The sequence below is a fragment of the Canis lupus genome, chromosome 24 (assembly GCF_003254725.2).
Source record: "Canis lupus dingo isolate Sandy chromosome 24, ASM325472v2, whole genome shotgun sequence".
Lineage (NCBI taxonomy): Eukaryota > Metazoa > Chordata > Mammalia > Carnivora > Canidae > Canis > Canis lupus.
The window spans coordinates 43,107,466-43,134,864 of record NC_064266.1 but is presented as its reverse complement, the minus strand read 5'-3'; the positions used below and the strand labels follow the sequence as shown (position 1 = coordinate 43,134,864).

General features: G+C 45.0%; 1 protein-coding gene across 8 annotated transcripts in view; it reads left to right on the top strand.

Moving 5' to 3' along the window:
- Positions 1-27,399, top strand: part of LOC112674177 (serine/threonine-protein phosphatase 4 regulatory subunit 1-like) — an 81,690-nt gene that overhangs the window by 52,218 nt on the left and 2,073 nt on the right. For 5 of the 8 annotated variants that reach the window (XM_049100495.1, XM_049100497.1, XM_049100499.1 and 2 more), the window contains 13 exons: positions 7,241-7,348; positions 8,176-8,241; positions 10,535-10,693; positions 11,239-11,423; positions 12,532-12,992; positions 15,218-15,411; positions 18,053-18,148; positions 19,038-19,223; positions 19,483-19,644; positions 20,558-20,658; positions 22,990-23,110; positions 23,889-24,023; positions 26,294-26,435. In XM_049100495.1, the coding sequence (XP_048956452.1) occupies positions 7,241-7,348; positions 8,176-8,241; positions 10,535-10,693; positions 11,239-11,423; positions 12,532-12,992; positions 15,218-15,411; positions 18,053-18,148; positions 19,038-19,223; positions 19,483-19,644; positions 20,558-20,658; positions 22,990-23,110; positions 23,889-24,023; positions 26,294-26,435 (2,116 nt within the window). Of the gene's footprint in view, positions 1-7,240; positions 7,349-8,175; positions 8,242-10,534; positions 10,694-11,238; positions 11,424-12,531; positions 12,993-15,217; positions 15,412-18,052; positions 18,149-19,037; positions 19,224-19,482; positions 19,645-20,557; positions 20,659-22,989; positions 23,111-23,888; positions 24,024-26,293; positions 26,436-27,399 lie in introns of those variants that run through there. The other 3 variants (XM_049100500.1, XM_049100496.1, XM_049100498.1) reach the window with 3 other exon arrangements.

The window sequence follows — 27,399 nt, the reverse complement described above, 5'->3', positions numbered from 1 at the left end:
ACGCTGCCTCCTGTAATTATATCTAGACAGCATAAACAGGCCACCAGAGACCAATTATAATTCCTCTTGCTTGCAGGAAGGCCATTAGCATTCTGAGATTATAACTAATTGTCAGAAGCCTATTTTTCTCTCTCAACACGTTTTCACATTAAGGCTTCCTCATTTTTTTGTCGTCATTCCTATTTTTAAGCTCATTTTTATTTGTGCATTTATTTAAAAAGAATGTTGTGGTTATGTATTATAAAGAATAGTTGGCTCCAAGCAACTAAGTGAAGATCGTCATTCCATGCAAGTAGTTCCCAGGGCCACAGGAATATCATTTCTTGTCACTTGGTGTGCTGGCTGGCTTTTAATGATTCTGGATTTGTTTTATACGGGTAGTAATAAGGTCATGTGGGTGTGGCTGATGGAGAGGGGTAGACCGAGAGACTGGGCACTCTTCACTTGCCTGTTACCCTGGATACGGGAGCTCTGCGTGCTCATTTATTGTGGCCACCACTCTGTACAACTCCTGCCTCAAGTCAGGTCAGAGAGATGCTCAGAAGACTCAAACCTTTTCGTGTTGTGGGGATAATGTCCCCTCCCCGGTCCCCTCCTTCCCACCAGTCAGTGTGCTTTTCCTCCCCTCTTCTCTGCTGTGTGCAGATTCCCAGCAGAGCGGTGGGTGAGCTGCTAACCCAGGATCTTTTTCTGCTGAGGCAGTGTGTGCAGTGGGAAGAGCAGACCTCAGAGACAGGAAGTCCTTCCCTCCTTCCTCCTTCCATCTTTTGTTCTTTTTTGGCAGAGGATGGGGTGAGGAGTGGGAGAGTTCTTTAAAAATTTTGGGGGGGTGACTTCATTTTGTTTTCATTTTAAACTTACAGATAATTTTCAGGAGTGAGCTCTTGAACTCTTGTATACCCTCTATCCAGGTTCTCTTGTAGTTTGTCATTTCTCCTTACACCTGTGTGTGCGCACACATACACACAGATACATATACTTGTATGTATATGTATTTCTCTGAGCCATTTGAGATGAAATTGGAGACATTATGCCCTTTTAGTCCCTAAAAACAAGGAAATACCCCCTTAAACAACCAGAGTGCGTTGATGAAAATCAGAAAATCTAACTCTGATACAATGGTAATATCTCATCCACAGTTCATGTGCAGATGTTGTCATTTGTCGAGAATCCATTCTAGGATCACACAATGCATGGAATTGTCACAACTTTTTGGTCTCTTTGTATGTAGAACAGATCCTGAGCCTTTGAATTTCATAACCTTAGCATGTTGGAAGAACACAGGCCAGTTTTTGGGTAGAATGTCTCCTAGTTTGGCTTTGTCTGATGTTTCCTCATGATTAGATTCAGGCTCTGTGTCTTTGGCAAGAAAAGTGAAGAAACATCATCTCATGTGTCACAGTGGGAGGCCCAAGACCATTCTGACTTTGGCCATTGTTAACTCTGGTGACTTAGGAGATAGAGGTGGTGTCTACCCAGTTTTTTGTTTTTGTTTTTTTAAAGATTTTATTTATTTATTCATGAGAGACACAGAGAGAGAGAGGCGCGCAGAGGCACAGGCAGAGGGAGAAGCAGGCTCCATGCAGGGAGCCCGATGTGGGACTGGATCCAGGGTCTTCAGGATCATGCCCTGGGCCAAAGGCAGATGCTCAACCGCTGAGCCACCCAGGCATCCCTCTACCCAGTTTTTATGTACTACTTTCCTCTCTGGACGTAAGTAGGGGAAATACTTTGAAACTTTTGAGTGTGCTTTTCCTCAGACTTCTACCTACTAGTATAGCGTCCGTTGATGGTTCGAGTTGATCTTTTACCATGAAGAGTGCTTCCTTCTCCATTATTTGCTTACATTTTGTTGAGGATTTTCACATCTGTATTCAAGAGGACTATTGTAGGCAATCTTCTTTTCCTATTATGTTTTTGTCAGGTTTTAAAATCTGGGTTATTTGGGCCTCAATAAATGAATTGGGAAGCATTCCTTACTTTTCTATTTTTCTGAAACATTTTGTTCAAAATTGGTGTTGTTTTTCCCCTTAAGTATTTGTTAGAATTCACCAGTAAAACCTCTGGTCCTAGGGTTTTCTTTATGAGATGGTTTTTGATAGCAGATCCAATTCAGATATGGGGCTATTCAGATTTGTTATTTCATCTGTGTTATTGGGTAAGTTGTGCATTTTGGGGAATTTATTACTTTCATCTAAGTTGTTAAATTTATTGGATTAAAGTTGCTTATAATATTTCCTTATCCCTTTTGGGGCACCTGGGTGGCTCAGTTGGGTAAGCATTTGCCTTTGGCTCAGGTCATGATCCCAAGGTCCTGGGATCGAGTCCCACATGGGGATCCTTGCTCAGTGGGGAGCCTGCTTCTCCCTCTTCCTCTGTTCCCCTCACCCCCACTCATACACTCTGTCTCTCAAATACATGAAATCTTAAAAAAAATTTCCTTATCCCTTTCATGCCTGTAAGATCTGTAGTATTTTCCCCTTTCATTTACAATGTTGGTAATTTATGTTTTCTACCCCCACCCCTTTTTTTTCTTCCTTCATCAGTCTTGCTAGGGCTTTATCAATTTTATTGATATTTTCAAATAACCTATTTTTGCAATTGTTGATTTCATTATTCCTTATTTTCTTTTTCATTGATTTCTACTGTTCATTATTTTCTTCCTTCTATTTACTTCAGTTCAGTTTGCTTCTATTAAGGAAGAAAAGCTTTTTAAGTCCATCTTTTCCCTTTTAAGCATGTAAAACTTTTATATCTTTGTGCTATATTGACACTTTTATTAAGGAACGATGTTACCTCTGATAGTAATCTGCAAATATCTTTATGTTTAAAATGTTCATGCTTTCCTTAGCAAGGAGGTGGGCCTAGCTTTTTATATCCAGTCCAACAGTTTCTGCTTCTTAATTGCTTAGTCTGTTTAATATAACTATTTATATTTGGACTTAATTCTACCATTGTGGTTTTTTTTTTCCACTTGTCTCATCTATTTTTGTTTCTCTATTAATTCTTTCCTGCCTTCTTTTGGACTAGTTGAGTATTTTTGTAGTACTATATTTTAATTCCTCTGTGAGGGTTTTCAAAAATGGTAGCACCCTGCAATGAGTGTCCCTCCACTCATTCCCTCTCCCTCCTCTGTGCTATTGTTTTCATATACATTATGACATATATGTTCATTATGAACCTGATAGTACGACATTATAAATTTTGATTTAAATAATTATATCTTTTGAAGAAACTAAGAAAAGAAAAAATAGCCTTTTATACTCCCATTTTTAAAAAAGATTTTATTTATTTATTCATGAGACAGAGAGAGAGGCAGAGAGACATAGGCAGAGGGAGAAGCAGGCTTCCTGTGGTGAGCCTGATGCGGGACCCCAGAATCATGTCCTGAGCCGAAGGCAGATGCCCAACCACTGAGCCACCCAGGCATCTCTATACTCCCATTTTTACCATTTTTGGTACTCTTCCTTTCTTTCCTAGATCTGAGTTTCTGCCTGGTATCATATCTTCAGCCTAAAGTACTTTGGTACTTTTTTTAGCTTGATTGGCTGAGGATGAAATTTCTCAATTTTTATCCAAAAATGCCTTTATTTTGCCTTCACTTTTGGCTGATAGATTTACTGGAAATAGACTTGTGAGTTGATCGATTTGTTTTTGTTTTTTGTGACATCACTTTAAAATCTCATCCTGTCATTTTCTGGAGAAGTCAGCTGTCATTTATACCATATTGTATTTATAGCATCCTTCTTTTCTCTGACCGCTCTTGAGGTTTTTCTCTTCATCTTTGCAGAGTGAATGCTTATTCTGCTTTGTGTTTAGTGAATTCCTTGGATTTGTGCGTTGATGCTCTTCACTTGATTCAGGAAGCTTTGGGCTAGTGTTCTTCTGAGTACTTATTTTTCTGCACTCTTCTCTTTTTCCTTTCAGTCTGGGACTCGGATTACACAAAGTTGGGGTGCTTCCTATTGCCCCACAGGTCTTTCAGGTTCTGCTTGTTGTTTTAGTCATATTTTTCTCTGATGTTCAGATTTGATCATTTTTATTGATCTGTCTTTAAGTTCAGTGACTTTTGTTATCTCTGATCTGGTAAGTCTACCCATTAGGTTTTTAATTTCAGTTACTGTATCTTTCAGCTCTAGAATTTCCACTCTGGCCTTTTTTATACTTTCTGTATCACTGTGATATAGGTTTTTTATATGTTCTTTATGTTTACATTTTCCTTTTAATCTTTGAATATATTTATATATTCATATTCATATATTTATAGTAGCTTTTTTAAAAGTCCTTGTCTGACAATTGTGACATTTGGATCATCTTGGTGTTGATTTGTCAGTTGCTTTTTTCCTTTATTATGGGTCACCTTTTCCTGTCAACACATAGGTAGTTATTTTTATTTATTTATTTTTAAGATTTTATTTTTATTTATTCTTGAGAGACAGAGAGAGAGAGGGGCAGAGACACAGGCAGAGGGAGGAGCAGGCTCCATTCAGGGAACCTGATGTGGGACTCGATCCCAGGACTCCAGGATCACGCCCTGGACCAAAGGCAGGTACTAAACCACTGAGCCACCTGGGCTGCCCAGATAGTTATTTTTAATTGAACACCAGACATAAGTGATACACTACGGAGACTCTGGATACACTTTATTTCTCTAAAGTCGGTTTTTTTTTGGGGGGGGGGGAGGGGTAATAGATGTCTATTTCATTTTATAAAGTGCTCTAAAGTGATTTTTGATGTAGCAGGCATTTGTCTACTCTACCTCCCTACTGTCTTCTTGGTGGTGAGCGTCTGCTGAAATCTCTGCTCAGTTTATTTTGTTTTTGGCCATTGCTCCTTTGCTTGGTCATTGGAGATCTTTCACATGCGTGTACAATCTAGGAGTCAGCCAGAGAGCTCAGCAAATTGAATACACAGATTTTGGACCTATCTTCCAAATCTTTCCCATTGCAGTTCATCTTTAAAGGATAACCTCCCTTCTAGCTTTTGCCTTTTGGTTGCTCTCTAGTATTCTCAAATGGTTGTTTTTTATTTTTTTTCAAGATTCTGGGATTGTTGTGTGCCAGAGGGTATGTTGGACCAAGCTACTGTGTAGGCTTGGTTCTTTTTTTATAGTTTCCATTTTTTTGATGAGATTTCCTATCTGTTCATTCATTACGACTCTTATTTCCTTTTAGTCTTTGAGCATATTTTTAACAGCTCCTTTAAAGCTTTTTTAAAGTCTGCTAATGCCAGGCAGCCTGGGTGGCTCAGTGGTTTAGCGCCACCTTCAGCCCAGGGTGTGATCCTGGAGACCTGGGATCAAGTCCCATGTCAGGCTCCCTGCATGGAGCCTGCTTCTCCCTCTCTGTGTCTCTGCCTCTTTCTCTCTCTCTCTCATGAATAAATAAATAAAATCTTAAAAAAAAAATAAAGTCTGCTAATGCCAACATCTGGATCTTCTGTGAGTTTGTTTCTACTGACTTCTATTTTTCTTGACTATGGTCACATTTTCCTATTTCCTCTCATGTCTATGAATGTTTTTATTTTAATTTTTTTCAATATTAAGTTTTAAATTTTAATTCCAATTAATTAACATACAGTTATATTAGTGTAAGGTGTATGATGTAGTGATTCAACAATTCTATATATTTCTCAGTGTTCATCATGTTAAGTGTAAAGTCTATGAATTTTTTATTGTCTCTTGAAGCTTCCTGATGAAACATTGTAGAAACTCTAGATTCTGCTATTTTCTTTTGAAGAGTGTTGACTTTGTTCTAGCAAACAGCTCAGATTCTTTTTCCTCTGTAGTATTCAGCAACTGAAACCACTCAGTTCCTTTTGCCTTCAAGAATTGCTTTTTCCTCTGAACTTCACCATCTCCTCTGTGCATTCATGGTTCCGAGTTCAGTCAAGGATTAGGGTAGTATTTAATCATAGATTTGGGGACTCTCCCTGTTTTAACTCCCTCCTTCCTTTCTTTCCAGGATTTCTACCCTCACTTGTCAGCTGCTCTGGCAACCTCACTCTCTGTTCTCTGACTTTTCAAGCCATTAAAACTGTAACTTTTATGTGAGGCCCAGCTATACTGCATAGCCATGCAGAGTGGGAGGTGTACTTGGGCAGAGGGGCAGCAGCAAAACACATTTCTCCCAGCCTGGATCTTTCTCTCAATCATCTTTTCTCCTTTAGTTTCCACCAGAATTTGATCACTCTCCAGTGCCTACCAGTCAGTCATTTTCTCTTTATTTTATTCTAATTGCAGTATAGCTAACATACAGTATAATGTTAGTTTCAGGTATACAACCCAGCAATTCAGCACTTCCGTATAATACCCAGTGCTCATCACAACAAGTATCCTCCTTCATCCTCATCACTTATTCCCCCCACACGCCACCCACCTCCTTTATGATAATGATCAGTGTGTTCTCTGTAGTTAAGAATCTGTTTCTTGATTTGCACCCCTTCCCCTTTTATTTCCCTTTGCTCATTTGTTTTGTTTCTTAAATTCCTCATATGAGTGAAATCATGTGGTATTTGTCTTTCTCTGACTGACTTATTTTGCTTAACATTACACACTCTAGCTACATCCATGTTGTTGCAAATGGCAAGATTTAATTCTTTTTTATGCTTGAATAATATTCTATTGTATATATACCACATCTTCTGTATTCTGTCTATCAGTGGACACTTGGGCTGCTTCCATACTTTGGCTGTTTTAAATAATGATGCAATAAACATAGGGGTACATGTATCCATTTGAAATAGTGTTTTGTATTTTGGGGGTTAATACCCAACAGAATGATTGCTGGATTCCCTAGCAGTCATTTTACTCTCTGACCAGCTGTCACTGTGTGTCCTGCCTCACCACTGCTGGGTTTTGGTCTCATCACTTAAACTCTATGAGTGTTAGTGCCCTTATCTGCGAAAATGAGGATAAATAATACCCAGGACGTAGGGTTTGGAGAAAGTGAAATGAGTTAGCACCCACAAATTGTTCACTGATGTTTGAGACATATGCTGGGTACCTGGCAAATGGTAACTCTTGAGCTTCAGACAGACTCTTACCTGAGGAAACTATGATAAATATTTGGCCTGCCATTGATTACATCCCTTGACAAAACTCAAAAGGAGGTTCTCCGTGTTAACTTCAGGGTATTTTGGTAATATTTTGAATATCAGCTTTTGGAATTCAGTTAGTGATATGTGCAGTACATGTGCTTTCGTATTTCAAGTGACTTTAGTTTTTCTCTTATTTATATAGATAATCTGCAAACTGGCTTCAGTGCTGAGCAAGAGCACAGTTGAACGCCTGCTGCTCCCTCGATTCTGCGAGTTGTGTGGTGATGGGAAGCTCTTTCAAGTTCGGAAGGTTGGGACATATAGTTTCAAAACTCGAAAAACTCAAAGTTAGAAAATTCAAAATCAATTCCTTTAAAGTTTCTTGACGTCTTCAGTAGACGCAGCCTGGAAGAGAAATGTGGCCCCTATGACCTGTGTGAGGAAAATGTGTGAGTGGGTTGCCCATTTTTACTGAAATTAGGGCACACGTAGGGACCTGGAGATGAGATCCTGTGAGAGTAAGCCTGTTGCTCTTAGACACAGGAGGACCAGCCACGGAACCATGCTGGCCTACAGTTAGATGCCAATGCCCGACTCACACACTCTCACATTACCTAGCCCACTTTGCTCCCGAGGCGTCTTCCCCTGCTGTCCCACCCAACTGCAGCCCCTGCCCTCCCCTGCTGCCGTAGTTGCTTGTTCACTTGGTTACCAGATTCTTCCCTTTGAAGGCCATTGCCACACCTCCCCAAACAGAGCAGCCTCCTCCTCCTCCTTGCTGTGAAATGGGCCATCTTCCCTCTGGTCTCTCCTCTTGATGCATCAAGAAGAAGATAGGTCTTATTTGCCGTGCAGAGAATATGAAGGATCTCTTTCGCTTTATTGCTAACCAAATGCATTATGTATTGAGATCAATTAGGAGCCAGAAAGTGCCAGGATTTGGTACTCTGTTGTAAATCTGTTTCCAATGCACCTGGGGCTCCGGGCTGTGCCATGTGGGCGGCAGGCTCGGTAAGTGCTTGTTAGGTGCCTGACTAGAGGAGTTGCGGCCCCCGAGAATTCTGCTTGTTAGCTGCCACAATTTGGTAAGACAAAGAGGAAGCAGAGAATAACGGGTCTGCCTTTTGCCTTTTTAAGGTGTGTGCTACAAATTTTGGTGATATTTGTCATGCCGTTGGACAAGAAGCCACTGAGAAATTTTTGGTATGTGAAGTTTTGCCAATTGTAATTGCTAGTGCATTTCTTAAGGTGCTTTTAAAATCAGTTGTGAAGTTTTGTATTTATGAATCTGTTACTTTGGAATGACAGCTTAATTTTGCATTCATCAATTCCAAATTTCTAGCCTTCCAAAGCGAATGTTTTTCATAAGCGTTAGGCAGCTGGTCGTGGAATAGTGTGGAAGTTACTGACCCAGCCGATTTTCCTGTGGGCTTTTGCTGTCACCTCCTCCCTGGTCACGCTCCCTGGTCTCTGCCCAATGTCCAGGCCACTCTCTCTTTCCCTTTTCCCCCTGCTCTTTCTAAAACACCTTTCTACATCTCATTCCTGGGCTTTAAGACCAGTGGGCTTTTTCTAGGTTACAGGTTAAAATCCAGACCCTTCTTGGCCTTTTGGGTCCCCTTGTGAGTGCTTTTCCTGCCTCATCTCCAGCCACCTTCCTCAGCTCTGAACACTGTCCCAGCCTGCGCAGGTCTCATCTTTGGCCATGCATCTGACTGATGGGGTGGCCAGGGAGGCGGGGAGGCAGGTAAGGCCCAGGGGTCTGCATTTCTGATAAACCCCCTTGTGATTCTGATGCACAGCAGGGCAGAGAACCACTTCACTAGCCAGCAGGTGGCTCTTCAGCTCCCTTGAGGCTTCCTGCTCTTCCCCCTTCCACACCTCTGCTCATTACTGCCCCTCTCTTTCTAGTGTCTTCCCCACCTGGTGGGACCCAACTCACACTTCAAACCCAGCTTGAATGTGCATATGCTTCTGTCAAGTCCTCTCCTTGTCTAGACTCACCTACCCACTGTGCCAGAGAGAATTAATTTCTCCCTTTTCAGCATCCCCATAACATTTTGCTCAGAGTACGTGCGTATCTCTTATCACACCTCATTATAGTTTTGCTGATGTGGGATCTTCACCCTATCATGTTCATCTCTGTTTCCCTGGTGCCTACGCAGAACTATGCTAAATAAGTGCTTGGCACTTTTATTTGACAGGATATCTAACCTGTATTTTTATTTGACTTTTATTGGACAGGATTTTTATTGGACAAGATATCTAACCTGTATGGTTAGATAACCTCAAAAAGTATACTCTTTAAATTGATTTTTAAATTTAAGTTCAGAAGCTCATTTTATTTTATTTCAGGTGCAAGCCACATCAACATAGTTCTGACCCCAAAATAATTTTTAGTGGACTGTCGTTCTGAATGTACAAGTGTTATCATCTACTTAATGTAGCTGAATGAAGAACAGCAGTGACAAACATACTAACTTTCCTTTGGGCAGAAACTTCCATGATCATGTATTCCTATTTGTGGGGCATTTTGGTTGATTGTTTTTATGTTAGGATATTAAAAACAGCCTCATTTTTAAAGGATAAATTTTATCTTATTTTATTATTTTTTTAATTTATATTTTTTAGAGAAAGAGTGTGAAAGCCATTGGGGGGGGGTGCAGGGAGGAGAGGCAGAGGTAGAGAGGCAGAGGGAGAGAGAGAATCTTAAGCAGGCTCTACCCCCAGCACAGAGCCAGATGTGGGACTCGATCTCGTGACCCTGAGACCATGACCTGAGCTGAAACCTAGAATCGGATGCTTAACTGACTGAGCCACCCAGGCGCCCCATTAAACGATAACTTTTAAAAGAGGATGTGATCATGACCTTCATACAGATAGAAGGTGAACATGCCAAAGATTTTATTTAAGTCATTTATTCATGAGGGAAACTGTAAGGTACAATACCTGGCTTAATGGAGAACTCAAAATACCACACATGTAAGGTCAGGCAGAAGGAGGGATACTGAGGTGACCTTGTAAGTGGATTCAAAATTGCTCTGCATCTAGGGTGATAATCAGGTGCATTCCGCTGGACACAATTTGCATTTCTGTGAACAGGAATTATTTGCGTTACTATCAGTTTTTAACAATATACCTTCTATCACTAAAAGACCCTGGTCAAAGACCATAACACCTGGATGGGTGACCTAGTTAGGATATCTACTCAATTTCAAGGTCATTTCACAATTTTTCTCTACATAATTCACAAAGCAAGTTATCATTCTGCCTTTTAACCAAGTCATTTACTAGAATTAAGAGGTAAAGGAAATGTTTATTCATTCTTCTTACCATAATTTCTCTTTGTCTCAAATGATTCCTTCTAGGTTAGTATATATTTCCCTCTTCTTTGTCATTAATTTATGGCTCTGCCTTAATTCCATCATTAAAAAAGTGTTCTGCTCTTCCTCGGAGTGACCAAGTTTGAGTAGCATGATTTTCTTTGCTTTGGTAGATCCCAAAGTTTTTTGAGCTCTGCTCAGATAACATTTGGGGGATGCGAAAAGCCTGCGCGGAGTGCTTCATGGCGGTGTCATACAGCGCATCCCCCGAGGTCCGCAGAGCCCAGCTGTCACCCCTCTTCATTAGGCTCATCAGTGACCCCTGCCGATGGGTAAGTGTGGGCAGCTTGGCACCACTGGCCACCAGCGCTGGGTCTCTGGACTTGTGACTGTGTATTTTGTCTTTAAGGTTCCTGATTGGCTTATTTAGACCTAGTGAGGATTGAAGCACTTAAAGTATCTGGAGCTTTGGTGCATTTTAAGAAGGTGGTACACGCCCTGACATTGGTAGTGACCGAACAGCACAGAGATGAGAAGTAAAAAAGGAAGCACTAACTGGAGAGTTACCTTTTCTTTTACGCTCTTAAACATGCCTGTCATGATTCATATGGTCTGGTCAGGCACTTTATGAAGTCTGGAGTCCTTTGATGGGAAATTAAAATTCTAGAAGAATAAAATCTCCATGATGGTACTAAATTTTTCCTTATTTTTTGTTGAAAAATAGTTTATTTGGAATTTGGAGAATGCCTTAGAAAGCAGTAAATCTGCTTGCACATAATTCGGTGGACAGTGACAGGCCTGGGGGTCAGCCAGGTGCCCGGCCTAGAGTCAGACCTGATGGATGCCATAGTCACCGTGCTGTGCTCTCTGCTTGCAGGTGCGCCAGGCTGCCTTCCAGTCCCTGGGCCCCTTCATCTCTACTTTTGCGAACCCCTCCAGGGCTGGCCTCTATATTCGAGAAGATGGCACCCTGAGCATTCGACCGCCAGCTCAGGATTTGGACTCTGATTTCGCCTCCGGGTCACCCAGTGCAGGCAACTGTGGTAACACTTCCTCAGCCTGGTGAGCTCCAAGCAGGATAATTACCAGGCCCTGTGCTTCACCTCAAGCGTCCACCTCAAATTTTAGCAATTATCTTGTCTGGAGTTTTAGTAACAGTGACCTTCTGGGCAAGATGGGATATTAGAGCTTTAATTATGTAAAGAAGCAAAAAGTAATTGCAATAATGATTTTGAAACATGACTACTGGGTTATAAATAATGAAGCTACTGTGTCTCCTAAATTTAGATAAAATATTCATTGAGAGTAGTGATTAAATAACCTATAAAGAAAATTTTCTCTTACTTTTTGATTAATGAAGTTCTTTGGATAATTTACATAGGGAAGATGTGAGCTCTCCCAAATGTACAGTTGTGCCATGGGATGTTACATGCCCATAAACATAGGATGTGAATGCACGTAAAGGTGACAATTCTGACCCACCTTAAGTGGGTGCTGTATTCTATTTCTAGTAAGTTCTAGTGATTGATCTTGGATTTTTTTTCATCTTTCCTCGGAGGTTGATGGGTGCACACTAACCAGACCACTCGAGGTCGTTTACAAGCATCTCTCCAATGCTAAAATCATTCTGGAACCAGGGAGTAGTAATTTACATCTCAGAGAATACACATCCTTTTTACCATTGGTGCATCCTTCCTTCCTTCCGTCTCCATCAAGATTTACTGAGCTCCTACTGTGTGTCAGGCCTGTGTGCAGCACCTTCCTCTTTGGGACTCTAGAGGTGTTGGCAAATAGCACTCACGGGCTCCGGTGCCTTGTGTGTCCCAGGGCCTGCCCCCTGGTGGAGGTACTCAGGAGCAGTGAGCATATGCAATCTGTCTACTGAGGGGGTGTCAGCAGAAGCCAGGACTAACCCACCACTCAAATGGAATGGAGGGATTGGCCCAACTTTAGCGTGGCATTTTCAGTGCACCTAATACGCCCAGGGGCATTGGGGGCTGATTGGACGTTTTATGCTTTTGTGAGGTTATGAGCTTCTGGCCTTGGGAGACAGGGGAGGTCAGATGGCCAGATAGAAGGACTGGGCTTGGGAGGATATGGATCTCACGTTGTCCCAGTATACCTCCAGTCCATGACATGGCTAAAAGTGCTCCCCTCAATCTTAACCTAGTTCCACAAAGCCGTCGAACACAGAGCCAGATCCGCCCACGGAAGACCCATCAACGGGAACCAGTGACTTCCCGCATGTTGGTAGCTCCTCTGATGGCCTCATGGCAAACTCACTAGAAGACTCTGCCTCGGCTGGAGCCGAGTTGACCAGGCTTTCCCCGGAGACCAGTGCCTTCTTGGAGCTCCCTGATGGCAACCACTTCCCTGTCAACAGCAACTCTGAACCAGGCTCTTCTGCCTGCCCAGAGAGTCCTGAGGATGTCTTCAATAATTTCTTTTATTGGCGAACTCCTCTCCCTGACATAAGCAAGGACCTAGAGCTGCTCCTGAGTGAGGCTGGGCCACAGGAGAAAGGCTACGGCATCCCCGAGACTGTACACCACAGCTGTGTGGCCAGGAGTGAGATTCAAAAAGTCCTTGATAGTTTGCAGGAGCATCTGATGAATGATCCAGATGTTCAAGGTAATGTTGTCCATTGTGATTAGAGAGAAAATAGAGTAGCAGGGTATTATGGCTGTGTGTGGCCCAGACCTGTGTGTGTGTGTGTGTGTGTATGCGTGCATGTGCTCACCTTCATGTACGTTGCGCAAATGTGGCCAGAAGAGTTTCTCTCAGCCCCAGCACAGCCAGAGCACTGGGAAGCTCTGTGTGGGTCCCCATCAGGGTTCTGTCTCCTTGTTTTGCAGCTGTGCAAGGCTGAAGGCAGCTCTTGTATAGAGGCAGATAGTTTGTGGGCATATCTGCAGCAGTGGAAATTTTATTAGCTCCTTGGATGCTGTTACATCATTTCCCACGTTATAGTGCTTTTTCTAGTTATGAACAGCTACGGATGGTGCTCCTTTTGGAGCTTATTAACTCAGCCCTTAGCCAAACTTTAAGGTTTTTGTCTTTGTACAGCAAGGGAAAGTACAACTTCTTCTTTGGGCTGTTTTTCATGTTATGACTAGTGCTCCCACTGAGCGTCTGATCTGGGAGCCAGGCCTCGCGATCCATATCCATTATCACGCCTCTTCTTGCTCTAAACAGTGCTATATTTGTATTCTTCCTTGGGTTGGGGAGATTGGGAAAAACAACACTTGCTGCTGTTGCCGGGCAAAGATTTGTGAAGCTTTCGGGAAAGGAAATATGAAAATCCAGTTAGCCTGGTAATTATTCTTTCTTTTTAAATTTATAAAGGAAATTAAGTCAATGTTTGCCGAAGGAATGAGCACGTGTAACATATCACTTCTTTTTTTTTTTTTTTTTTATTTTTTTTAAAGATTTTATTTATTTATTCATGATAGTCACAGAGAGAGAGAGAGGGGCAGAGACACAGGCAGAGAGAGAAGCAGGCTCCATGCATCGGAAGCCCGACGTGGGATTCGATCCCGGGTCTCCAGGATCGCGCCCTGGGCCAAAGGCAGGCGCCAAACCGCTGCGCCACCCAGGGATCCCCTAACATATCACTTCTAATAGCTGTAGACAAAGGTCTGCTTTTGGAGACCACATTTCTAAAGCAGCATTCATCTCAGGGCTGGGACCCGGACTGCAGTGACCAACACATGGTCTAGTGGAGGGTACTGTATAAACAGCCACTGGGCACAGGGTGTGTTAGGGGCCGGGATAGGAGGCAGCATGGTGTACCGTGGCAGCACAGGGCAGGACATGTGGGGCCAGAGGAAATGTCTGGGAGAAGACTTTGTAGAGTGAGCAGCATTTAATGTGGGCCCCAAAAGACAGCTAGGGACCCACTGTGCAAAGAAGTGGAGAGGAAGGAGTCTTAGAGGGCTCTTTTAGTCCTTGAAATCATTTGTAAAATCTTACATGGATGTGTGTTCCTCACTTCCATAGTTTTCATCAGAGCTCATAGGGATGCATGACCCCAAAAGTTTCAGAGAGAAACCACACGTTGGGTATTTGCAGACTGGCTACGGCTCGAAATGTGACTCGAGCCATTGGGAAGGGCCTGGTGTGCTGCACTGAGGAGATGGGACCCTGTCCTGGGCCCAGTGGGGAGCCAGCTATGAGCACTAAATGTTTTAATGAATCTTGGGGTCTGTTGAATTTAACTCGTAGAAAACAGGATGTAGGAATTTGTGTGTGTGTGTGTGTTTGGAAGTTGGGGACATGGGCATCAGATTGTTTTTACAGAAAGGTGTGTGAAATATGTCATCTCCTGTTAGAAGGGTCTCAAGCAGTCATACCGTGGACAAATGAGTAGCCCTTGGGGCTTGGTGAGTGAGATCTGTACTCATCTGTGTGTACGAAGATGAATCGATGCGTGTGTTTGTGTGTGTGTGTGTGTGTGTGTGTGTGTGTGTGTGTGTGGCGGAAAAAGCCAGCCTGCTTTATAGATAGGGGAATAGGACCCCCTCATTGGGAAGGGAGACCTCCCAGACACTTTCTGTGAGAGATGATGGAGGCGAACTCTGATTGTCCTAATTGAGGCGTTTCGAGTTCAGATTTGAGGCTCTGTGCATGGCTGGCATTTAGTTGGAATAGTTAAAGTTAATAGCTGTAAATATCACCATCTCCCCGAGAGCTCGTTCTGGGATCCAGAGCATGCTTACTGCAGGGACAGATGTGTGGAAGGTGTGCGCTGTGTTGTGTGGCCACATCCAGACTGTCTTGTTGTGAAGACCCCTCTGAAGTGAATCCCTATAAACCAAATAAAGTTATTAAAATTCTTGAAACTTCTCTTCCTGCAGCTCAGGTTCAGGTCTTATCAGCCGCACTGAGAGCCGCACAGCTTGACTCTGTGAATGAGCCCGAGCACAAGCCGACAGAAGGTCTAAATGAAGTGTCCGTTTCAGATCCCAGCCCTGCCTCTGACAATCAGATGGCTCTGTCGGCTTCATCATCGCAGAAGGAGCTCTCCGTGGCCAGGATATTACAAAGCACAGTAAGTGTTTGCCCTCTCCCTCTGCCGCGGAGGATGTGACGGAAATCACAAAGCCGCATTTTCTTTTATTAATATATCTTGGCAGAGATGATAAATGGCAAATTTAATTTTATTCTTAAGGTCATGTTTTGGATAACTAGACAACCAATCAATCAGGTGATTGATAACCCTGACTCTGTTCCACAAAAACAGGAATGGGGAGGCCAGCAAGTGTCTTCCCTCTTCTCCAAAGAGGACGAGTTTCAGTTCTTTGTGGGGATTAACCACATCCATGCCCTATTTCACTGCTATTTTATAGCTTTTAGTAAGAGTACGAGGTGGGTTCTGCGGCCCCTAGAACTGAAAGCTGGCCCAGGCCTCTGGGCAGACCATCATGTCCGGGCTCTCTCTGGAGATGCTCTTTTGGCACATGGTCACTCGAGTGGCGGTACCGGCATGCCATTTATTGGAGGAGGGGCTTGGAAAAGCCAGTGGCTCAGCAGTGTTTATCCTGCGGCCTGGAGCTAGTCCCCAGGAGATGGGAACCCTGCATCCAGGGAGAGGAGGGAACCTGCGACTCTCTTGCACTTTGAGTCCTCGTGGCTTTCCAGCTCATGAGGGGTGGGAGGCTCTGATGCCTTCCTACTTCATAGTGACTTGCTCTGGGACCGCAGTGAGCTGGGGTCCTTCCCAGGAGGGCGGGGAAGGGGGCGGGGGGGAGACTAGAGAATTACAGTCAGGGTGGGGTCCGAGATCATGAAGTCACAGGCACCATGTACCAGATCGTCCCTTCAAGCCCATGGTCTCTAAGGCCAGAGTGCTGATTGTTCTACCATGGACTTATCTCCTCCCAGCTCCTCTAGGCCTGCTCCAATCAGAAAAAACAAAAGACCCACTTAACAGCCTGACTATAAAATGTTTAGGAGTACGTCACGGTTGTCTTTGATTAGTAAGAAGTGACTTATATCCTGTTTGGCCAGTTTGTTTTCAGAAGCAGGCAAGAAAATGGTGGTGGTTACCCGTGTTGCCTGGAGTGTGGAAATCACAGGTTAAGTAGAAAGGCACGGCCAGGACTACTGTGGCCGAGTCTCAAGCGGCCTGGGACTTTTTTGTCACGTGCAGAAGTGAGAGAAAGGGACATGAACAGATTCCTTCAGGCTGGCTCAGTTGCATGAAGGATGTGGAAGGGCTTATGCAAGGAGACCTTTGGTTTATGTTGTGGGATGTCAGGGCTCTTGAAGCTGTAGCTTGAGTCTAAGGTTCCACTGGGATTGGATGGGCTGCTTCCAGTTGCAAATGAAGGGAAAAGGGAGCAAAAAAACTCTCAAAGCTTAAATTATGAGTCTAGTGTTGTTTCACAGAGACGACAAAAGAGTGGCTGAGGCCAGGTGGCTGGTTAACTCGGTTCCTTGACATTGACCCTGCTCCCAGCTTCTACTCTGCCTTCTTAGCACACTGAGTCAAGAGATGCCCTGTGCCCCGGGGCAGGGGCTGTGGCTTCTCACTTGTGTCTCTTGACGGGCCTAGTGGTTTTCTGGAGAGATGACTTCATAGTGCCTTCTGAGGTCACTTTGACTTTTGGTAGTGGACCTAACCCTCAATGTGGCTCCTGTAGTAAGCGGTGTACATAACTGCACTGAAGACTTGGGAATCAGATTAACTCCTGAAAGAAGAAGAATGATTTATTACACATTACTATATATGAATGTATTAACTTGGAGAAATTGAGGTCTTAGGTTATCATGCCAAAATATTTCTGTTTTATCCAGTCTTCTATTAAAATAAGCAATACATTCCAGAGAAAATCTTGGGAATTGAAGGTTGTGGTAGTGCGCCTCAGAGCAAACGAAGCATCTATCGGTGTATTAATCGACTTTCCTGGATCATATATTGAGCTGATTTGTCAGGATCCATTAAGCTGGTAGACAGTATGACATTTCAAGTATGCGTAGGAAAGCCATGTGGCGGGTGGGGGAGAAGGTCAGGTTCATCTCCGCTAATGTAATCAATGATCAGACACCAATATGTCACTGTTGAGTGTTCTTGCTCATTTTAATTGTTAACCTAATGTAAAGGTTCATCTGCAAACATTAGAAGTGTTTGTACATGTGAAAATTGAGACTAGTTTTCCAGGTAAATACTCCTTTATCAGCCATGTCTTTCACTCAAATTTAAAAGGTCTTCCCCTTGGCCTCTCTGTCCTCCATGACGGGTCCACATTGCTGTACATGTCCAGTTCCCAAGAAATACTGGACCTCTTTGCTTCCCCTGCCTTCCAGAGTAGTCTGTGTCTTAATCGTATAACTCTCAAAAGGGTGTTGGTTAACCCCCCTGAGACCCTGAGGCCTAAAGAGTGGTCAGTGCAGACTCAGGTGGTGGCTTCTCATGGACATCAGCCTGTCTTCCGTAAGGGTCACGGACAGTCCAGAGAGGAGAGTGCGTGTTTGCCTTGGCACTTAAAATCACTGACCTACCATGTCATCTGGAAACATGCAAATGTCTTTTTTAACATCTGGAGAGATACCACTGGCTTTCAGGGAAGCGCTGGTCTTGGTCTGCAAAGGCCATTTCCAGCACCAAAAGGAAATTCTCTGAGGAGGGGGAATGACAGGATGGCTCCCTAGTTGGGGTAAGTTGGTAACATGTCCAATCAACTCTGCAGGACCCCGGCAAACCCTGTGGTGGAGCCACTGAACAACTGGAGACTGAACAGAGGCATCTCCCTGCCCCACTTGAGGAGAATAAGTCTAAATTACAGGTTTGTTCCTTGAAAAGTAAAGCAACTCAAAACTTCACCTTTTCTGGGACTTAAATTTAAGGATGACCGTTGGAACCAGATAGTTTTCTTTTGGCAATATTAATGACATATCCTCACTCATTCCTTGTGTTGCTAATATTTCCTCTTTAACTTACCAAAAAAAAACAAATTCTAAAGGAATACTAAAATCTTTTGAACAATCAAGAATAGTATTTCAATAAAGCAAGTCAAATATGAGGAAAAAAATTAACATCTGTACATTAACATTTAGTGTCTCTTTATACAAGTCAATTCAGGGTGATGTTTTTGTCTTGTTTTGGTTTTGGTCTGAAAAGTTTTTGACAAATTCTTTGACCTATGTTTGGCTTTGTTCTATCTCCTGGATTGGCTTCTTGTGCTGTGTAAGATCTCTTTAATGTTTTAAATTATTGTATCCCATTGTGCTGACAGCAGCGAAGGTAAGTGGGTGATGTCTTAGGAGTGCGCGGTCTCGTCAGCTGGAGAAAGCTAGTGATGATCAGCTTGTATGGGCCGGGGCTCTAGGTGCTGGGCAACGGCAGGAGAAGGTAGTTTTTGTTCTCGAGAGCTGTGTGCATCAGACTAACCAAACAGTGGTGTCCAAACTGTTTTGGAGATGTCAGATGTTAGACGAATTAAGAAGGATGAGTGTGGGCATTGCTTTAGTGTCATTTGGTCCAAGTTGAAAGTTCACCTGCAGACCAAGAAGTCCGCCAGTCCAGAGCCCCGAGCTTTTAGGAAGGCCTCTTGTTCTTGGTCCTCTGACATTTCTGCTCTGCTTTTTTCACCCCCACATCCTAGACTCCTTGTTTTTCATGAGCATTCTCCATTTCTGCAAGCATGATGGTTTCCTTTCTCTGTTGTTTCCCAGGATATAATACCTCAGCCCTTACTAGATCAGTATGTGTCGATGACCGACCCAGCTCGAGCCCAGACTGTCGACACTGACATAGCCAAACACTGTGCTTATAGCCTCCCGGGGGTGGCGCTCACCTTGGGCAGGCAAAATTGGCACTGCCTGAAAGATACGTACGAAACGCTGGCTTCTGACGTGCAGGTAAAAGGAGTTCTTTCAGAGGCACCCACAAGATGGGGTGGGCCCTCTGCCTGGGAAGGAAAGGGGAGCGTGGCGGGGCTCAGTGGCTTGTACTTCCCGTGGATGCTGTTGGCATATTTATTGGACTCCGGTGAAATGTAGCCTGTGGCAGCCAATGCTTGGCAGTGTCAGTCTTGCTCTAGAAATGCCACTTATGCTCTCGGTAATGTGGGCTTGTGCTTGCCTTTTGTGGTTTGCATGTCCTCGTGTGCGCCCCCAGTGGAAAGTACGTCGGACCCTGGCCTTCTCCATCCATGAGCTGGCTGTGATTCTTGGGGACCAGCTCACAGCGGCTGACCTGGTGCCTGTCTTCAATGGATTCTTAAAGGACCTGGATGAAGTACGAATAGGAATTCTTAAACACCTGTATGATTTTCTAAAGGTAGGAAGGAGGATTACAAATAAAAAACAAAGCTTCCCTCTTCAAAACAATTTTCAAAGCCCTTGCTCTGTAAAGTATCAGTGAAAAACAGAAGGCAGCCAGTCTGGGTTTCCTCGGTTTGGAAGTATACCATCCAGAGTCTTTACAGTGGGTGTCCTTTCAGTGATGGGGAAAAATATTTTTCTATCTTTCCTCTTAATCTTCCTGTCCCTTGGAGTCCTAATTCTGTGGAGGACGGTAGCCATGTAGCCTAGCATGCTCTGTGAGGAAGAAGGAGCCAAGGCCCCCGGGGTAGCACGCGACGTGCCCGGAAGGAGCCCAGGGGAAGAGCCCAGCCGAAACCCAATCTCAGTTCTGCATCAAGGGCTTTCTCTGTAAGACGTTGCTGCTTCCCTGCTTGCCTTTTTCATTTTTTTCCCCCTAAAGGAATGATGAGTGTAAAAATAAGACTTAAAAACTGACCTAGAGAAACTAATTACTTGCATCCACACGACCATGAGCTGCCCTTCATGGACTTGGGTGCATGATGCACTGGGCTGGCTTTTCTCTTGTGGAGCCGGCATATGCGAGCAGAGCCGGCTCCCCGGGCGGCAGCAGCGGCACTGTCTTCTGAGCACACACACCATGTGTCGTTTTCAGGCAGGGAGTGAAGAGACAAGAGCCAGGGGCGTGCAGCAACACACAAGCACATACACTAACCAGGGGCAAGGTTGGAAGCAGGGAGGGGCGCACGTGAGGTCTGTTCACAGCCACGGGAAGGCACAGCCACACCAGGTGACAGATGGGAGTGCAAGGCACCAGGGGGATGGCCAGTTCTGGCCGGGGACAAGTGTCGAGTATCGTCAGACAGTATATTTGGGGTCCTTTTGAGGGGTTCTCTATTTTGATTTATGTATACATTTTTAAAAAATAGTTGCTTCATGAAGACAAGAGGAGAGAATATCTTTATCAGCTTCAAGAATTTGTAGTGACCGATAACAGCAGGAATTGGAGGTTTCGATATGAACTAGCAGAGTAAGTAAAACCTGTTGGGGGATATGAGAAGGCGAAGTAGCTGGAATAATTCTTAATTTCCCTACCTTATAATTGATTTCTAAACTAGCAGTAATAGTGTTCTCTGGGATAAAGAGATTATGTTTTTATGAAGGGATAAAGTGAATTCCAGAGCTCTAAGTTACAAATACCACGGTCTCCGGGGAGACATTGGTTTTCAGATGCAGACAGGGCTCGAGTCACTGTGGAATTAGTGTGTTCTGCTCTTCTAGAAGGCAATTTATTCGAACCAAATAAAAGATGAATCACCCACTCTTCAGTATTTTCCTGTTAATCGGAAGAGTTTCTGCCAGAGTGTTCCCGAACATTCTGAGTGTTGCCCTCTCTGCAGGGCACAGTGTGGTGCGTGCACTTCAGCTTCTAAAGAAAATGACACGACAGAGAGAGCCAGGAGAGGCCCCACCCAGACCGGACAACTGTTAGATAAAAACCTCCCCCAAGGTGGCTGCTCTCTGCCCCTTATTTTGTGTGTGAGGGACTTAATCCCGTCTCGTGCTGGTGCTGGCCGGGGACTTAACAACGTGTGTGGCTTGTGAAGGAGCTAAAGCTCGGACCAGGCCTCCTCCCCGGGCCGCCGTGCTTGGCGGCCAAGCACATGGGCCTCGTGCAGCGCCTCGTGCAGTGCCGGGGGATTTGGCGGCCTGGGGGCAGCCGGGGTTAGCTTGCCCCTGCTGGGGTTCATCTCCCCAGCTTGAGAGCTCATTTTTCTCCCCCTCAGCTAGAAATCTCAAATCATGGTCTCTGCTGTAGAAATCCATCAAGCTTTTGCAGCTATTCAGGATATGATTTGGCCGATGCCAGGGGCAAACTAAAAGATTTTCTCTTTGCTGTGATCTTTAATCATTATGCTTAATTTGAGAGATTGGGGCTTTAGTCATTATGCCGCGTTCCCAGCTTACATTCTCAGAAAAACAGGCCCACGTTTTCCATGAAAGCATCGCGCCCTCTAGCGGCCGCGCGCGGGACTCGGCCGGGTCCGTCTCGGGCCGGACTGACCCGCTTCCCCCGGGTCGGGACCCGGGATGGGGCCGGGGATGGGGCGGGGGTGGGGCGGGGGGGCCGCGGACGCGGGTCGGGGTCGGGGGCCCGGGGCCGGGGATGGGGCCGGGGCCGGGCTGCCCCGCTCTCCGGGGCCGGGCTCGAGGTCAAGGGACTGGGTCGGGCTGATCCGCCTCCTGGGGGCTGGGGCCGGACACGCGGACGGGGACGGGGACGGGGCCGGGGATGGGGCCGGGCCGGCAGGGCTCGCGCCGCCGCCGGCGTTATCTCGGAGCCCTGGCTATCTTCCATCTGGGCCGTGGTTATTGAAGCCAGAGCCGCTGATATGAATTCTGTGCTCCCCCTGCCCACGATATTGGTATCATTTTTCTGAAAACAGTGCCTTTTGATATGAAAGTATTCACCTGCACTCCTGGTTTCTGGTTCTAACTTCCTTCCAATCTCTTTTTCATTTCCTTTCGTGGCCAGCGTGGAAGCAGCGCCATTTATTTTCACCCCCTTCTCCCGTCCCCAGTTAGGGAGCGGCGATCGCGGCGGCGGCAGGTCTCCCCGCGGCCTCCCTCCGGCCTCCCGCCGGCCTCCCGCCGGCCTCCCGCCGGCCTCCCGCACGCCCTGCTCTCCCGGGGCGACGAGCGGGCAGCGGGCAGCGGGCAGCGGGCAGCGGTTCTCTGCAAGCGGACGGACCGCCCGCCCGACCCCCGCGCGGTGTGAGCCCTGAGCGCCCGCATCCGCGGCCCCGCGGCCCTGCACCCCGCGGCCCTGCACCCCGCACCCCCGGGCTCCGCACCCCGCGGCCCTGCACCCCGCACCCCCGGGCTCCGCACCCCGCACCCCTGCAGCCCGCACCCCGGGGCCGAGCGTGCGGGACCCAGCTTGCCGGGCTGCGCCGCGCTCTCTGGGAACTTTGGCCGCCTGGCTATTTTTACCTTATCTGATTTTCAAAGTTTTATGTGCCTTCGAGCCGATAACCTCACATTGAAATATTATCCCTATTCATAAATTTCTCAGCCTCTCTGTTTTACAAAGTTCAATTTATTTCCTCCTTGTTTGATTTGTTTGAGTGTGTGAGATGAAGAATGAAGATTTATTTTTTTTTCCACTTTTCTTTGCGTGGTATTTCACTCAGCTTTCTGCTTTTGGCATTTCCCTGACGGAAAGCCTTTGCTAGGTCTTCATGTGCCTCAATCCGCCGGCCTGGCTATTTTTTATCTGTCAGATGGAATGAGAGTAAGGAGAAATTAGTAAGGTGTTTTTTGCTCCCCCGAATAATTTCTTTCTTTTGTTTGATTGCAGACAGCTGATACTCATTTTGGAACTCTATAATCCCAATGATGTTTATGATTATTTAATGCATATTGCCCTAAAGTTGTGTGCAGATAAAGTTTCTGAAGTACGGTGGATCTCCTTCAAACTAGTAAGGAATCATGGCTTTTTTCACTCGTGATTTTTGGAAATAGGAATATTTATGTTCCTTCCATTTTAACTCCTTTATTTCCAGCACTTGATTTTTCAGTATACCTATGAAACCAGCTTTTAAATTTTGAAATTAGGAACTGCATTACAGTTTTATCAATATATAACATAGCTTTTTTTCTTAGCTTGTATGCTTCGGTGATAGAAATTATAGATAAATCACTTTATATAAGAAATTTTCAAACCATAGCTTATAGCAAGGTTTTATAGAGGAGTAGTTACTGAGGAAAAGCTCCAACGTAGAAGAGCCGATCCTGTTTTGTGTGGGCTTCTACCAACTGAATACTGGGGTGGGGTGGATGTCACTTGAAAATACTGATTTACTAAGGTACTCTGATGGTATTACAGTTTTATAAAAAAACAAAACAAAACAAAAAACACAGGTTCTAAAAGGTAATGATTTAGTTATTTTGCAAGGGGCCATTTTCTAAAATTTGGAAACTTATGATTAAGAATGTATTTTTCTAATGCCAGTCCCTTTTTAAATTTCCTTTTTCTGACGGGTTTCACGTGGGTGAGGGTGTGTATGAGCATTGCCATATATTTGAATATCTTTTTTCCTCTGTGTTCTAATGATTCCCGTGACAAAAATTACTCTTGCCCTTGCTTATAAATTCATTTTAAAGGTGCATAAAAATGTCTAGTTTCCGTGTTGAGTAGGATTCATAGTTCAAATAGATGGCAGCATTTTAAGTGTGCACTTCTGATATTTTTCACAGGTGGTGGCCATTCTGCAGAAGTTCTACTCCCACAGTGAGAATGCACTGGGGTTAAGTTTCATCAGTGAGCTCATCGTAAGGTTCCGGCACTGCGCTAAGTGGGTTGGAAGGCAAGCTTTCGCTTTCATTTGTCAGGTTAGCACGGCCTGGGGAGACTCTCCCCTGGGCTTATGTTGCTGTGGACTGATACCACATGCACCGGACACAGAATCCCAGGCTTGGAATAATACCAGCTGGGAATTTGGGGATCAGTAGGCCAAACCCCTTCATCTCCCAGGAGGTCATGACTGGCCCAGTCGGGCAGAATGATTGGCCCAGGGTTACCCAATCCATCTGTGCATTCGTCCAATTGATGTTGACTGAATGCCTCCTGTGTGCCAGGCATATTCTAGAAACTGCAGACAGAGTGAACAAGCTCCTGCTCTGCCGGCACCTTCCATCTGGGGAGGTGAGGGCCAGGCCCAGAGCCCTGGTCCTGCCATGCCCAGTCCAGGGCTGTGGTGATGAGTGCACCTCCCTGTAGCTAGCTGCCTTGGAGGGAAGGTGGGGTGAAGAACAGAGCAATAGGCTAGGGCAGAGACTGTTTACCCCCTCTCAAGTGAAGTTCATGTCAGCCTGTCCAGCTCCTCTGGTCACCCTCTGTACTTAGTAAGTCTGGGAGATGCTGTGGTTTACGTTCACCTGGGGCTCATGGCTGCCATTCCTTAAAGGCCTCTGTGTGCCATGGTCTCATCGTACATGCATCTGGTCCTCAGTAGTAAGATCTGCCGTATATTAAGCATGTCACATCCATGTACTTTTTTTAAGGTTGAAGCAGTGGAAGCCCAGAGAGGTCAAGTAACTTGATCAAGATCACACAGGAAGTATAAAGCCATGATTTTTTTTTTTTTCCTGCTAACATGTTACTTAAACAGTTTTAACCTTTCCACACGCATGCATGTTTTCAAGCATGGATAAGGGTGGAGGGAATAGTATGGACTCTCCATGAGCCCATCACCCAGCTCTGTCAATATTAAAGCTCTAATTGGAGTCTGGCTGACCCTCTTGGCCAGTTCCCCCACTGAGGGACTCGCCAGGGCCCCCTGTTGGGCTGGGGGGGCATCACAGGGTACTTTGGCAGTCTGCTTTGAAAAGTGCAGTAGGTGGCAGAGTGAAGTGCCAAATTCACGGGCCACAGGCCTGATACAGACTTGCGTAAAGAAGAAGCCAATCAGGGCATTTTGTGCAGAAAGCGTAAATGAAATATCTTTGCTTTTATGTTTTATTTTTTTTTCTGAGATTTAGAAAATCCATGATAAGATAAAAGGGAAAAAAAACCCACTAATTTTCTTTCAGGAAAAATCAACGTGTATGTGCTTTCACGAATTATTGAAGATTTTGAAAACCCACTGTAAGACAGACAAGAGGAAGGGGTCACTTGATGGTTATTTCAGTGCCGCTCTGGGGAGAAAGCCTTACCTGGCGGCTAAGGGGGCCCACGCTGCAGAGGGGGACGAGCTGCTCCTCTGACTGGCCTCGCATGCACCCTACACCTGGGAAGCACTTAGGGACCCTCAGCTGCTCCTGGTACCCTGTAGCTGGAAGGTGTGCAGGACTTAGAGTCCACACGCCTGGCTTGGACTCCCTGCCTCCCCCCCACCCAACTGATGCTCCTTGACCAGGACACCTGTGGGTGGCACCACAGTGGACCACAGTTTCCTCTTCTATAAAACTAGGCTCATCCTGGCTTCCACAGTCGGCCGTGAGATGTAAACGAGAGCCCGCATGTAGGACTCTGTCACGGAGTGGCAGCGTGCAGATGTGGCTGGTTCTCACAGAGGCAGTGTTTGTCAGGTGCTCACAGAGAGGGCCGGGCCTGCGTTGGAATCTGGGGTTGGGCTGGTGCTACACAGGCCTGGCACTGGCCCTCGGAACCTGAGTTCTAGTGAGTACTAGAGATGAGGGTTCTGAATCCTCGTTTTGGGGCACTTTGCTAGATTCTTTGCAAAAATGCTCTGCTATCCCCACCACTTGCACATTCTACAAATGGCCCGGAAAAGTGAAGCCGTGAAGCTAGTAAGCAAGTTAGGTTTGAAGCTAGGCCTGTCCGACTCAGAAGCCTTTGTTTTCTTCACCAAATTTAAACCACCTGTAACCAGTGCTTGGTAAGGAATTTGAAATTGTTCACTGTGTTTCTAACCAAATTTAGGTGCGCGCGCACACACACGTACACACACAATTACGTGCCCCTGAGACCAGCAGACCCCAAAATGACTTCTTTGGAATTGTGGAAGTGTATGTTTTTAGAAGAAATCTGCTGATCTAAAAAAATAATAATAATAATAATAATAAAAAGAAAGAAAGAAACCTGCTGATCATTGTGGAGAAGTATCAATCCTCTGGCTGTGGCTGTCTTTTTGTCACAGGCGGTGGTGAGCGAGGAGTGTATCCCCGTGGACCAGTTTGTTGAACACTTGCTCCCCAGCCTCTTAAGCCTTGCGACGGATCCTGTGCCAAACGTGAGGGTTCTGCTGGCCAAAGCCCTACGGCAGACGCTGTTGGAAAAAGGTATGTGGACCATTTTTCTGAACTTGCACATTTTAAAGTTCATCAGGCAGCAACCAGATTTCCTCTTTAAGAAATTGTGGCACATGATGTGATCGCATACTTCAGACTTACCATATATAAATTGATGTATTAACTTTTATGCAGAGTAGTTATTTATAAAATGGTTCAGTTTTCACATTCAATAAGCTTCATGCTAAAATTCAGAACCTCGGGCAGCCCGGATGGCTCAGCGGTTTAGTGCCGCCTTCGGCCCAGGGCGTGATCCTGGAAACCCAGGATTGGGTCCCATGTCAGGCTCCACGCATGGAGCCTGCTTCTCCCTTGGCCTGTGTCTCTGTCTCTCTCTCTGTCGCTCATGAATGAATAAATAAATATTCTTTAAAAAATAAATTGCTTAATTAAAAAAATAAAATTCAGAACCTCACACAGTCTTCTAAGAATGAGGGAAACTTTTGTAAATGTTGAGTTATGACGTAGAGATTATGAAAGGCAGCAAATGTAAGCCTTAATTACAGCGAAGTTTGGATGCTATTATTTTGTAATCAGAAAAATGTAGAGCTCCACCTGAACAGAACGTAACCTGAGACTGCGTCCCTTGGAGGCACATTCACACCTACACCACGTGGGAATGAACACCTTCAAGTCTGTCTCCCAAATGCCTGTCTTACCCCTGCCCTCCCAGCCCCCCACTCTATCCTGCCAGCCACCTGCTCCTGCTCCTGTACTCCACATGTTGTCAGTTCTTTCATATTGGAGGAAAGGAAAGATGACATGGAAAGTCCTTAAACTATAATTGAAAAAATACTCATACTCATTCTTGGGAGTCCATCTTTGAAATTTAGGAAATACTCTTTGATGAAAGCAATCATTTTATCATTGTGAAGGCCTTATGTATATGATTATTCTGTGAAAAATGCTTTATCGTCCTGAGACATGGTTTAAAAAAAACTCCAAACTAGAATAT